General features: G+C 42.9%; 1 protein-coding gene across 1 annotated transcript; it reads right to left on the bottom strand.

Moving 5' to 3' along the window:
- Positions 1-1,265: 1,265 nt before the first annotated feature.
- Positions 1,266-4,905, bottom strand: LOC141146105 (forkhead activin signal transducer 3-like). The gene is made up of 4 exons (XM_073632859.1): positions 4,600-4,905; positions 3,107-3,211; positions 2,260-2,881; positions 1,266-1,315 (listed from the first exon to the last, which is right to left on the bottom strand). Exons 1-4 carry the CDS (start codon positions 4,903-4,905, stop codon positions 1,266-1,268), a joined length of 1,083 nt encoding a protein of 360 aa, XP_073488960.1.
- Between the last annotated feature and the right edge of the window lie 9,327 nt (positions 4,906-14,232).

Here is a 14,232-nt window from a genome sequence, read left to right as displayed (position 1 = left end):
AAACTGCTATTCTAAATCTATAATAGACATGCCTTAAAATTATTTTTTATACTGATGAAAATATGGTGGAAAAAGGATATGGCGCAGGGATGCAAAGCTGGGGAATAATATGCCCAGTAATTTTAAACACATTAGGGGAGATTTAGGCTGCGTTCACATATATGCGAATTGGATGCGCTTTACACCGCATCCAATTTGCATGAGTCGGCGTCGCACTGGTTTGAACAGAGTGATGGCTGGAAATAGGATGCAACTTGTCATGCGATTTGACCTGTCAAGTTGCTCTAATGTGAACAGGGGCTGGCTGTTGACTGACTCGCTACCTCTTCTGAAAGTCTGTTCCAAGCCTTTCTAAGATTAGTGTAGAACTTTCTTTCATCTGGTTTTGAGGTCATGTCCCCGTGTTCTTAAACTTGGCTTCATATTGAAAATCCTGCCCTCCTGAACCTTATTCACCCCCTTTATGAGTTTGAAGGTTGTCATATCCATCCTTTCCCTTCTTTCCTCCAGACTGTAAGTTCCTGAAGTCTCTCCTGATGTTTCATCCCTCAAACCTTTCACCATTTTGTTGTCCATCTCTGAATTCGTTCTAGGGCAGGTTGGGTGGTATAGGGCATGTTGGGGTGAAATAGGGCAGGCTGGGGTGGTATAGGGCAGTTTGGGGAGGTATAGGGCAGGTTGAGGTGATATAGGGCAGGTTGGGGTGATATAGGGCAGTTTTGAGAGGTATAGGGGAGTTTGGGGCGGTATAGGGGAGTTTGGGGAGGTATTGGGCAGTTTGGGGTGGTATAGGGGTGGTATAGGGCAGGTTGTGGTGGTATAGGGCAGGTTGGGGAGGTGTAGGGCAGGTTGGGGTGGTGTAGGGCAGGTTGGGAAGGTATAGAGCAGGTTGGGGAGGTATAGGGCAGGTTGGGGAGGTATAGGGCAGTTTGCAGGAACTTACAGCATAGCTGCAGAGATAAAGACACTTGATGCTGCTGTGTCTTCGCCTCTTCTCCTCCTTCAGCCGCGAGAGTGAATAAGGGTGTGGGAGGAGATATTGAAGATCCCCGAGGGTTAGCTTCACTGACTGGGGAGTGTTATAGGCAGCCTCCCTCGCACGGCTACATGTCCCGCTCTCACCACACCGCTGCAGCTCTCAAAGTGCATACAATATAGTGCACTGTGTAGTGGCGGCCCCGGTGTCACCTTTCTGGCAGGTGTCACCCAGTGCAGGCTGCACCCCACCTTGCCCCCCCATCGTGATGCCACTGCTTCTATTATCACTAGACGTGAGCCGAGGAATTCCGAATACAACCAATACACCCACAGGAATCTTTATAAAGATGGAAATTGTTATTTCATTACAAATCTCATATATAAAACATTTGTGTTTTGATGCCTTCTGTCACATTCTCCATAACATAAAATAAATTAAAAATGGTGCCGGGATGGTGGGAAGTTGGGAACCCTTTATAATGGGGACAGCAAGTGTGTAAAATCGGGAGATACAAGACCCTGTCAGGGCAATTAATTCACCAGCATTAGACAAATACTAAAATGTCACTTTTGGGTGGACTGACCCTTTAAGATCTATACTATACAGTTGATATATACATTTTTCAGACTATTTTACTAGTTCTAATCTTGATACCCATGTAGGCAATTACAACATTGATGCCAAATTTCAGTAAAACAAAAATTCAAATTTATTTCAAGTGAATATAATCAGACAAGATACAAAATGATTGTCATATATACATGTGATCCAATTCCAATGCCTTTGGACTGTATGTCTTGGTTGGTGCCACCTCCGCTGGGCCACATGCCGAGTTGAGTGCCAACCAGTGTTAATTTTTAATCTTTGTCTTTTGACTAAAATGCCATTTCAGTTTTAGTTGTATTTTAGCCATCTGAACTGTTTTAGTCAACTAAAATAGTGTTATTTTAGTCGACTAAATTACCACTGGTGCCAATGTCATCAGGTAAGCCTTCAAGTGCAGCTAGTCCTTGGGACAAAAGTGAACGGCCCAAAACCAGCCTTGTCTCAGCATCTGGCCAATCAGTAACCGTTGGGTCCGTACTCTGGGTACACCCCGACCTGAGATAAATGTTCCCCATATGTGCCACCCTGAGTTAAATGCTGCCCGTAAGCACCACCCTGAGATAAATGCTGCCCGTAAGCACCACCCTGAGATAAATGCTGCCCGTAAGCACCACCCTGAGATAAATGCTGCCCATAAGCACCACCCTGAGATAAATGCTGCCCGTAAGCCCCACCTTGAGATAACTGCTGCCCATACATGTTTTGAGGTGACATGTAGCTCCCGGGTGGGGGATATATGGGGACATTAAAGATTGCTGTATTGGGAGGGAAATCTGACAGGGAATTCCTGGCTTCAGAGGGTCTAGGCTGGGGAGACATTTGAGGTATCACATTGGGAGGGTAGACATCCCTCCGCTCCGCACAGGTGGAGCTTGAGTATGGGGAAGGCATGTAATTACATAGAGAGAGTGCGAAGTTGGGGTAAAGCTGCAGAGGGTGTATGCTAGGAGGGGCCACCACATTAGGGGCCACACATGTTGTGTATGATGTTGGAAGGTTCCATAAGATATCTGGGTAAGTTGAGGCGGGATGTACACTAGGGGGCTGGGTTGGTCCTGAGGACTGAGCCTCTGCTTCTGATCTGACCGCAGTATTTTCTATTGGAGGATGAGGGTTATGAAAAGTGGAAGGTCTGTAGGGATGTCCATCCAGGATATAAGGAGCCAGGTCATGAGGGTAGGCTTCCTGGCGGGTGACCGCCGTGTTCTGCAGCTTCATGGCTGCGGAGGGAATCCGGCTCACATTCACTATCCAGTAGTTGCCTTTACCATTCGGCTTCAGCGGATCTTTCAGGATCTGCAAAAGAGGGAGAAGACGTTAGAGGCGTAAGCCAGCACAGCAGATTCACACAAATCTATTACAGGTCCGGGTAACAAAACCCTGTGACCTATTTACAATGATCAGAAAAGTCTTTTCTCAGAATCTGCACCTATTTTTTTTTTTTTTTTACTTGGCTGCAGTATGTAGAGAACCTTAAGAGCTCATCACCGCCATCACATCCTAGGAGCAACAAGTCCTTACCTTTTGGAAGCAATCATTGGAGGAGAGGTTATGTCGAACAGAGTCCCTCCAGCCCTGATAATCCCCCTTGAAGAAAGGGAAGAGGATACTGATCTCATGTTCGATCTGCCAATAATAAAAAGTATAGTTGTAAGTGAATGACCGTAAACCAAGATACATAATACCTCTTACATTATATAAGTATAACCAGGAGACCTGTACTGAGATACTTAGGAGGACATCACTGTAGACCTCCTGTCCATTTGTGGTACAAGGCTTCCTAAATTAAGCATGTAGAAAGTGATATCAGGGTATAGACAGAATACTTTGTCCATGCTTGTATTGAATTGGGAAGGCAGCTAGCACTTTCTGAAGTCTGGTGTTGGGAGCCAAATGTATGTATGTATGGGAGAAAGGGACATCAATGTCCTGGGGGGATTTTTGGGTTTGAAACCTCCCCAAAGGGAGGCAAATCCCAAGTTAGACATTTGCCACAGGAACAATTGTCTTCATTGGAAGGCTTCCCCTGTTTTGTTGACAGCCCAATATTTTGGCTTTTCCAATCACTTTCATACTTTGGGGGGTCTCAGGGTAAATCTCCCCAGCAGCAGACACAGACAGCAATAAAGACTAAAATAAAATGCAAAAGCACCCCTCTCTATAAAATCATTCACTATTACAAAACGTATTTCCACAAAGCACGGGCTAAGCCCAATAAGAGCAATAATAATGAAGGACTTAGCTGCACTGTCCTTACATTTATTATTCGCATATGTTCAATTTATTATATCAATTGTATTAGATGTATTCTCTAAACACAACATGAAAAAAGCAAATAAAAAAGGAAGTAAAAAATAAAGTAAAAATATTAAGAAAAAACTGTTTGAAAAAAAGCACACACAAATGAAATTACATGAACAAAAAATACAAACAATAAAAATTTAAATAAACAATCCTTTTTTTCTGAATGTTTGTGATTCTATTATTTTTTTCTTTATATTTTCTTTCCATATTTTGGAAAAAAAGTTGGTGTAATCGAACACCTGTGAATGATATATGTAAGGACAGCATAAGGCTTATTGCTCCATACAAAAACAACAAAATCTGACCCACTTCATAAAAAAAAGAAAAAAAAAAGTTTTGGCTTTTTTTATTTATATAAAAAATTTGGAGGAAATTAAAACATTTTTTTTTCTGTAATTCAGCCTGTAGTCATGAGAGTTTTATATGCTGCAAATATAACAGGCAGCCAGGGGCCTAAATTAAAAATAAAAAAATAACTAAAAAAATAAAACATTGACAATTCACCCAACTTCTTGAACTTCTATTTTTGATAAATATTGGTATAATTTTTTCAGCCTTCATAGGCCTAACAGAAACAAATAATTTTGTGCCGAAAATAAAGAATATCCCTCTGACAAATCCTTTATCTGAGCTAGTCTCAGTGTCACCCCCTCCCTCTGCTCTTAGCTGCCCTAAAGCCCCAAGAAGCCCCATAATGGAAGGTTGGTTACCTGTTTCAGTTTGAGCTTCTTCTTGGGGGAAGCCTGGATGACCAGGGCGATCATGGCCAAGTAAGAGTAGGGTGGTTTGGCGTAGCGTTGATAATTCTTCTTCTTGCTCTTTTTGCTCTTTTTGCTCTTTTTGCTCTTTTTGCTCTTCTTACTCTTCTTGCTGAGCTGATCAGTGGTGTCGGGCTTTTTGGGGCCTCTGTTGGCCTCCCCAGGACAGCTCTCTACTTCGGCCAGGATCCTGTCTATGCTGTGTGGCTCAGGGACTTGCTTGTAGAGGGGGTCCCAGGAATGTTGTGGGCAATCCATGGCTTGTCAGGTGTGTTGTGTGTGTATGGGGGCAGCCAGGTATACATAGTGCTGGGATCCCCACCCTGGGCTTTATAATGTAAATGCACCTGTAATCATAAGCGGCGACACCTCCCTTACTGCAGAGGGCCCCTCACCATCCATTCGAATACGTTTCCTGGAAGTTACAGGGCTGAGATGTTGGGGGGCATTGTTATGTATATGTTGTGTTGACTATAAGCTGATGGAGCGTATATCATATGCTTATGAGGTGAATACGTTCATATACTAAAATTATCTCTTGTATATACAATTTTTTTTTTTACCTGTGGATATAGATTTGTTTGTATATATTTTTATATCACATGTATAACTTAGATTTTTTTTTACTAATTCAAAAATATAATTATTTTATCTTTAAATTTTCCTACATTTTGCATAAAATTTTAGACACATTTACCAATCTCAGAATGGCTTTTGTAAGGGTACATCGGGCATAAATAGCTTAATACTGCTTTTTATCCATTAGAACCACTCAAAGTGTCCAAACTTGAATTTGATGGTTTTATTATTCTAAACTTACGACTTTCTTTTGGCTGTCAAAATAGTTTTATTTTATGTCTAATTTTTAAAATAATTTTATCCAGTTAACATTTACAAGTACATTGAATTTTAGAAGTTATTTTTATTTATTAAACTAACAATAACTTTGAAAGATATATTTGCTGAGGGATCTTATCTAAGGAGCACATACTGTGTTAAATTACAACTGCTTTTTTTTAGCATAAATTTACATTTTTTTTCTGTTTGTTTATTTCTTAATTGAAATCAGTGTTTTAAATTTGCTGCACATTGGTGTCCCTGTTATTCCAGATGGTTTTCAGCATTTTTTCCTTTAATAGTGGCCATTTTCTAGGCATTCATTCTATTTAAGAAATTTGTAGAAGCAAATTGAAGGGGATTATATTTAACATAAAAAATATAAATACCTATATGATATTATATCTATATAAGTAGAATAATTTCGCTATGTTAAGATGACAGATCTGAGCAATTTGCAGGAAAAAATGTTTTTGATAAAAAACACACTCAGTAGGACTCCATATAACATGGGAGGTCTATAACTGATAATAGATTTTCAAACATGCATCTCAAAAATGCTTGGGGCAAACATAAATCTATACTAAAAGAATTCAAAATATGTATATGCTGTAAATATAAATTAAAAAAGTGGGGCAGACTTGATGGAGCACTTTGTCTTTTTTTTCTGTCCTCACTCTTCTATGTGTCTGTGTGTCTAGATGTAATATTAAATGGGTAAAAACTACAAATACATATTAATTGATTATTATTAATTATTAATAATCAATTAATAATGATGAGTTAATGACTTATTAAATGTTGGTATAATGATTGATAGGGGTTAGTATTGAAACTGCTTTATTGCTCTTGCTGGTTGCAGAACTTTTTTAACTAGTTTGACACCCCAACAACGAAACTGCTATTTTAAATCTATGATAGACATGCTTTGAAATTTTTTTATACTGATGATAAATATGGTGGAAAAGGGACATGGAGCAGGGATGCAAATCTGGAGAATAAAATGCCCAGTAATGTTAAATACATTAGGGGAGATTTAGGCTGGGTTCACATATATGCGATTTGGATGCGCTTTACACCGCATCCAATATGCATGAGTCGGCGTCGCACTGATTTGAACAGAGTGATTGCTGGCAATAGGATGTGACTTGTCATGCGATTTGACCTGTCGCTCTAATGTGAACAGGGGCTGACTGTTGACTGACTCACTACCTCTTCTGAAAGTTTGTTCCAAGTCTTTCTAAGATTAGTGTAGAACTTTCTTTCATCTAGTTTTGAGGTCATGTCCTCGTGTTCCTAAACTTGGCTTCATATTGAAAATCCTGCCCTCCTGAACCTTATTCACCCCCTTTATGAGTTTGAAGGTTGTCATATCCATCCTTTCCCTTCTTTCCTCCAGACTGTAAGTTCCTGAAGTCTCTCCTGATATGTTTCATCCCTCAGACCTTTCACCATTTTGTTGTCCATCTCTGGATTCATTCTATCTTATCAATATCTTCTTACATGTGAGGTCTCCAGAACTGGACACACCGAGTTTGACTTACTAAAGGCAAACCGGTGTTCACTTTGCAACTGATTTTTCCCTTAACTTAGTGAATGTGGTGAAATGCGCTTTACAAAGGAAACCCAACCAGGCAACGAAAATTAAAAAAAAAAACACAGCATTGTTTTCTTGCATATGATTGAATGATGGAAGGCTGCAGAGCTTCACCTCATTTACTAAGCTAAGGTTAAATTCCCTTATAAAGTGATCGGCCTATTTGGCTTTAGTAAACCAAACCCAGTAACTCTAACCAAAACGGCTTTTTAGTAAAAGGGGGAAAAAATGTACTCAAGCTGAATTAAAACCAGAGTATCAAAACTGTGTTTCATTTTTGGATGGAGTGGAAACGGGTTAAAACCAATGTCCATATTTGTTTCTGTCAGTAATAGCATATTTTCCAAAAAAGTAAGCATAAAAAGATAAAACTTTTAAAAACATTTTTGGATACTGTAGGAAATGGTTAAAATGTCTGCCATGTTTAGATTTCTGTTCACTTCCTATACTATAGACACAATAGGACATGAGAGGAAATTTCTTCAGAGAAATGGAAATCTATTCTTAAACATGGAAGACCTCCCATGGAACTTTAGGCTGGGTTCACACCATTGCGAATTGTATGCGGGTCCCCCAATAATGGAGCACAACTCCTTCCATTAACACTAATGATGGGGCACATTTCCTTCCATTAACACCAACGTTGGGGCACAATTCCTCCCATTGACACCAATGATGGGGAACAATTCCTTTCATTAGCACCAATGATGGGGCACAATTCTTTCTATTGACATCAAAGATAGAGCGCTGTTTACTCCCACTGGACACCAGAACATTTTCTGTTCTAAATGGCCCTAGTCCAACCCCCTTATGTCTGAAGGACAGTAATCTGGCCCTTTGTTTGGAAAGTTTGGAGACCCCTGTACTAGAGTGGTTGGAGACCAAAGTCATGCTATAGGAGACCATCAGAGACTAGGCAAATGTTACAAGAGACCACTGGACTTTACTACAGTTACGGAACCCTTTACAAATCAGTGCTCCCTGTACTGACTGCTGGGGGTAAGGGCTGCACTACAAGCATCGGAGGGCCACAGGTTGGACACCAGGGAGTTAGAAGAATCTTATAAAAAATGATATATAGAATGAATGTCCAACACAGATCTGCCCTCATGTTGTAAACGCTGCACAAACTGTTGGCGCTATATAAATCCTGTATAATAATAATAATAATAATAATAATAATAATAATAATAATAGATGTTATTAAACAAATACAATATAGAGAAGAACATTAGTGGAGCTCACCGCTAATCATCCGAATGAAATGAAATCACTAATAAGCTATCAATCTCCCAATCATATACAGGGGTCTCCGAACTTTTCACTACAAGAGACAATATCCACCCCCCCAAAAATGTATTATATCTAATAAACATAAGTTCTAGGCTGTGTTTACATATATGCAAAGTGAATGTGTTTTAAACCGCGTCCAATTCGCTCTCGATGGAGCCTGTACACACATTTCTGGGGCTGACGAGGTGGTGTTTCAAAAAGGGTCCAGTGCATTTCTGGGTCTGGTTCAGGTGCGAATTCAGCAGTGAAGGTCAGGCACTGATGTTGGACGAGAAGGCCTGGCTCGCAGTCTCCACTCTAATGCCCCGTAGACACGGTCGGATATTCCGACGGAAAATGTTTGATTGGAGCTTGTTGTTGGAAAATCCAACCGTGTGTAGGCTCCATCGGACATTTTCCATTGCAATTTCCGACACACAAAATTTGAGATCTGGATCTCAAATTTTCCGATAATAAAATCCGTTGTCAGAAATTCCGATCGTGTGTACACAATTTCGACGCACAAAGTTCCACGCATGTTCGGAACCAAGCAGAAGAGCCGCACCGGCTATTTAACTTAATTTTTCTTGGCTTGTCGTACGTGTTGTACATCACTGCGTTCTTGACGTTCAGAATTTCCGACAACATTTGTGTGACCGTGTGTATGCAAGACAAGTTTGAGCCAACATCTGTCAGAAAAAAAAACATGGATTTTTATGTCGGAATGTGCGATCGCGTGTACGTGGCATTATTCTTCCCAAAGGTATTCCATCGGGTTGAGGTCAGGACTCTGTGCAGTTCAGTCAAGTTCCTCCACCCCAAACTCGCTCATCCATGTCTTTATGGACCTTGCTTTGTGCACTGGTCGAAATCATTTGGTGGAGGGGGGATTATGGTGTGGGGTTGTTTTTCAGGGGTTGGGCTTGTCCCCTTAATTCCAGTGAAGGGAACTCTTACGGTGTCAGCATACCAAGACATTCTGGACAATTTTATGCTCCCAACTTTGGGGATTACCCCTTCCTGTTCCAACATGACTGCACACCAGTGCACAAAGCAAGGTCCATAAAGACATGGATGAGCGAGTTTGGGGTGTAGGAACTTGACTGGCCTGCACAGAGTCCTGACCTCAACCCGCTAGAACACCTTTGGGATGAATTAGAGCGGAGACTGTGAGCCAGGTCTTCTCATCCAACATCAATACCTGACCTCACAAATGCGCTTTTGGAAGAATGGTCAAACATTCCCATAGACACACTCCTAAACCTTGTGGACAGCCTTCCCAGAAGAGTTGAAGCTGTTATAGCTGCAAAGGGTGGGCCAACTCAATACCGTGTTTCCCTGAAAATAAGACCTACCCTGAAAATAAGACCTAGCGTTATTTTCCAGGAGGGCTGCAATATAAGCCCTACCCAGAAAATAAGCCCTAGTTTAAAATGCTTGTGAAATCCTATAATCTACTCTATTACAGTAGTATATAATGTACGATGTGTGTGCTTCTGTAATATAATTGCAGGGAAAAGAGCTCCGGTGGGTCACAGAAGAGCACATTGTACATTATATACTACTTTAATAGAGTGGAATATAGGATTTACAAGCATTTTAACTTGGTTCACACTGGGGATTCTTGTCAGGCAGGGAGAGAGGGAGAGAAGACAGCACATTACATGGTAAGACCTACCCTGAAAATAAGCCCTACTGTGTCTTTTGTTGGCAAAATGAATATAAGACCCGGGCTTATTTTTGGGGAAACCCGTTATTGAACCCTACGGACTAAGACTGGGATGCCATTAAAGTTCATGTGTGTGTGTAAAGGCAGGCGTCCCAATACTTTTGCTCATATAGTGTATTTGGCTGTGGATTGCAGTCCGATGTCCTGTGCATTTCGGTTCACCAGTTCAGGTGTGATGCAGGTGCAAATTTTCCCCTGAATTCGCACCTGAACCGGACCCAAAAACGCACAAGACCCTTTTCAAAACCGCACTGAAGCCACCACCGGACATGTGTGTACCGGCTCCATTGAAAGCCGGTCACACTCACATGTTATGCGAATTGGATACGGTTAAAAAACGCATCCAATTGGCATATATGTGAACCCAGCCTTAGAGTATATACACTTATGGGGCGTACACACGGTCGGACTTTTCCTCTACAAAAGTCCAACGGACGCCGACGGACTAAAGCTGGCTGGTAATCCGATCTTGTGTGGGCTTCCCCGGACTTTCAGCGGACTTTTTCATCCTCAAATCCGACGGACTTTAGATTTGAAACATGCTTCAAATCTTTACGTCATAACTACAACGGACCCCGAAATCCGCTCGTCTGTATGCTAGTCCGATGGACAAAAACCCACGCTAGGGCAGCTATTGGCTACTGGCTATCAACTTCCTTATTTTAGTCCGGTGTACGTCATCACGTACAAATCCGTCTGACTTTTGTGTGGTCGTGTGTAGGCAAGTCCATTCGTTAGAAAGTCCGCCGCAAGTCCGCCGAAAGTCCGCCGGAAGTCTGTCGGACTTTTGTAGATGAAAAGTCCGACCGTGTGTACGCCCCATTACTCCCATGATTTACTCCACCCAAATCCTAATTTGACATTTTCAAAGCAGATAGATTGAAAGGGTCACTTTTCCTAAAGTAGCGATTTTGTTCTTCGGCCCTTTTTAGCATTCTAGCATTTTTTGACCACTTTTCTTGCTTTCGTTCACTTTTCCAGTTTTATAATATTAAAGTATAAATATATGCAAAAAGGGGAATTCTTCCTCATAAATCTCTTTTAAATTACAATTTAAATGAAAGTGGCAGCCTTAGGACCTTCCCCTCTGTAGGCTGACAACGCCCTTTGCAGAGTTGTCACCACTGCATGTTTGGACTGTTGTCACTGCTGATAACCCTCCTCCCCACTGCCCATCAGTGCAGGACACGTATCTAATGGGGCACCCTGTGCCTGGAAGAAGGGATTGAGCTTGGATCCTTTCCTCCTGAAGGTTGACAACGCTATTTTTTTGAAGTGAATTTTCATGCAGCGTTGTCACGTCAGGAGCCACTGTAACCACTTGGACTGTTGTCACTGCTGATAACCTTCCTCCTCACTGCCTATCAGTGCAGGACAAGTATCCAATGTGGTGCCCTGTGTCTGGAAGAAGGGATCTAGCCTGGATCCTTCCTCCTGCAAGTTGACAATGATGTTGGGTCTAAAGTGATGCTTGTGCAGCGTTGTCACCACAGGAGCCACTGTAACCACTTGGACTGCTTGTCACCCTTGTCCTCATTGCCCATCAATTCAGAACAAGTTTCCTATGGGGCGCCTATGTCTGGAAGAAGGGATCTAGCTTAGATCCTTAGATCTAGTTTAGATCCCTAAATCCAGCATTGTCACCACAGGAGCCACTATAACCAGTGTCATCTTAATAGCATCATGGGCCCCTGGGCAAAGTAATGCATTGGGGCCCCAAAAATGAAGATGGTGATCTGAGGTGTGCTACATGTGCCGTGGCAAACAGTGGGCGTGGCTAAATTATGCTACATATTGGGCGTGGCTTTTTAGGCTGATTAGAACTTTTAGTTTGATGTTGATCTATTTTTTTAAACCATTTTTAAAAAGAATAATTGCTTAAATTTTTTCATAACGCTGTTGTCTTTGGTGAGATATCAGGGGTGTAAACATACCCCGGAAGTCTTACTTTTGATAGAATGAAATGGACTGAGGAAACATATTTCCCAGTTGGGAATGAGTTGGTGCATGGAACTAAAGGGATCTTGGGGGGCTCTGGGGGAGAAAAAGGGATTGAAAAGGCTCTAAGGCAGGGGTAGGCAAACTTAGACAGATGGAGACCTACTTGAACAACACTGATGAAGTGAAAGATCACCGGGCACAGTGTCCTGTTGTTGGGGCCGGTTCACACCAGAACGTGGTGCCAGTGTATGCACTACTTTTTTTGCAGTCTGATGTGATTTGCAAGGCTGGATTTAAATCTCAGGAGCCTATAGGCAAGGAATTCTGAAGCACCCCACCAAACAAAAATAAAAAGACAGTAAGCAGGGTTAAGAAGTGCATGATACTCAGAATGCAGGGTTAAGGCGTGCTCTGCGCTCAGAATGCAGGGTTAAGCAGTGCGTTATGCTCAAAATGCAGTGTTAAGGATTGCGTTGCGCTCAGAATGCAGGGTTAGGTAGTGCATTGCACTGAGAATGCAGTATTAAAGAGGGTGTTGCTCTCAGAATGCAGGGATCAGGAGTACGTTGCTCTCAGAATGCAGGGATCAGGAGTACGTTGCTCTCAAAATGCAGGGATCAGGAGTACATTGCTTTCAGAATGCAGGGATCAGGAGTGCTTGCTCTCAGAATGCAGGGATCAGGAGTGCTTGCTCTCAGAATGCAGGGATCAGGAGTGCTTGCTCTCAGAATGCAGGGATCAGGAGTGTGTTATGCTCAGAATGCAGGGATCGGTAGTGTGTTTTGCTCAGAATGCAGGGATCGGGAGTGTGTTTTGCTCAGAATGCAGGGATCGGGAGTGTGTTTTGCTCAGAATGCAGGGATCGGGAGTGTGTTTTGCTCAGAATGCAGGGATCGGGAGTGTGTTTTGCTCAGAATGCAGGGATCGGGAGTGTCATGCACAGAATGCAGGGATCGGGAGTGTGTTTTGCTCAGAATGCAGGGATCGGGAGTGTGTTTTGCTCAGAATGCAGGGATCGGGAGTGTGTTTTGCTCAGAATGCAGGGATCGGGAGTGTGTTTTGCTCAGAATGCAGGGATCGGGAGTGTGTCATGCACAGAATGCAGGGATCGGGAGTGTGTTTTGCTCAGAATGCAGGGATAAGGAGTGTGTTTTGCTCAGAATGCAGGGATCGGGAGTGTGTTTTGCTCAGAATGCAGGGATCGGGAGTGTGTCATGCACAGAATGCAGGGATCGGGAGTGTGTTTTGCTCAGAATGCAGGGATAAGGAGTGTGTTTTGCTCAGAATACAGGGATCATGAGTGTGTTATGCTCAGAATACAGGGATCGGGAGTGTGTTATGCTATGGACAGTTTAAATAGCTGCAGAAAATGTGTTAGGCTGCAGGACAGTTGGAAGAGATAAAAAGTGAGCAGGCATAGAAAGGGTGCAAGACAGTCCACACGTTCATCTGTCTTGCACAGTGGCAGTGCATCCATAAGGGACCCTCTCTCCAGCCACCCCTTCTATGACCAATGGATAGATTGATGCATTGCATGAATTTATCCATGGCCACTGGTGCCACCCCCTATTCAGGCACCTGTCCCCTTTTTCGGGTGCCGGGCACCTAAATTACAGTGGCGGGGGGTATTTTTGAAGCACATGATTAGAGCCATAGGCTCTAATAGGCGTCAAAAAAGGTAACCATGCTTGGCTCTCGCAGTTTACCCAGGTGTGTTAGAACAGCGAATGAATATTCGCTGTCCTAACACTGAACCGCCTCTCCGCCAATCAGGTGCTTGGGTCTGTTACCCGTCACCTGATTGGCTGAAACGATAAGCACTGTGATTGGACCCCAGACGGGAGGAGAGGACAGGAAGAGACACATGAAGACACCGCTTGGAGGACACCGCTTGGAGGACACTGCTCACCGCCATCACCCGCTACCCCACCGAGACAGGGTAAGTGCCAGGCAGACGGTGAGCGGGGGGGTCACAGTGGTTCCATTGTATGGCACAGTGGCAGCAGTCGATGGGCAGTGTGGCAGCATTTAATGGGCACATTGGCAGCATTTGATGGGCACAGTGGCAGCATTTGATGGCATAGTGGCAGTGTTTGATGGGCGCGATGGCAGCGTTTGATGGGCACAGTGGCAGCGTTTGATGGGCGCAGTGGCAGCGTTTGATGGGCACAGTGGCTGCATTTGATGGGCACAGTGGCTGTGTTTGATG

The sequence above is a fragment of the Aquarana catesbeiana genome, linkage group LG05 (genome assembly GCF_042186555.1).
Source record: "Aquarana catesbeiana isolate 2022-GZ linkage group LG05, ASM4218655v1, whole genome shotgun sequence".
Lineage (NCBI taxonomy): Eukaryota > Metazoa > Chordata > Amphibia > Anura > Ranidae > Aquarana > Aquarana catesbeiana.
Note: the sequence above shows the minus strand (reverse complement) of the source record. Positions and strands in the feature narration are given on the sequence as shown.

Coding starts and splice junctions, on each gene's coding strand:
- LOC141146105 (XM_073632859.1), bottom strand. CDS start 4,905: ATGGATTGCCCACAACATTCCTGGGACCCCCTCTACAAGCAAGTCCCT. Junction 2,882..3,106: donor CCAATGATTGCTTCCAAAAG/GTAAGGACTTGT, acceptor CCTCTTTTGCAG/ATCCTGAAAGATCCGCTGAA. Junction 1,316..2,259: donor TGGGCAGCAGTTATCTCAAG/GTGGGGCTTACG, acceptor ATCTTTATAAAG/ATTCCTGTGGGTGTATTGGT.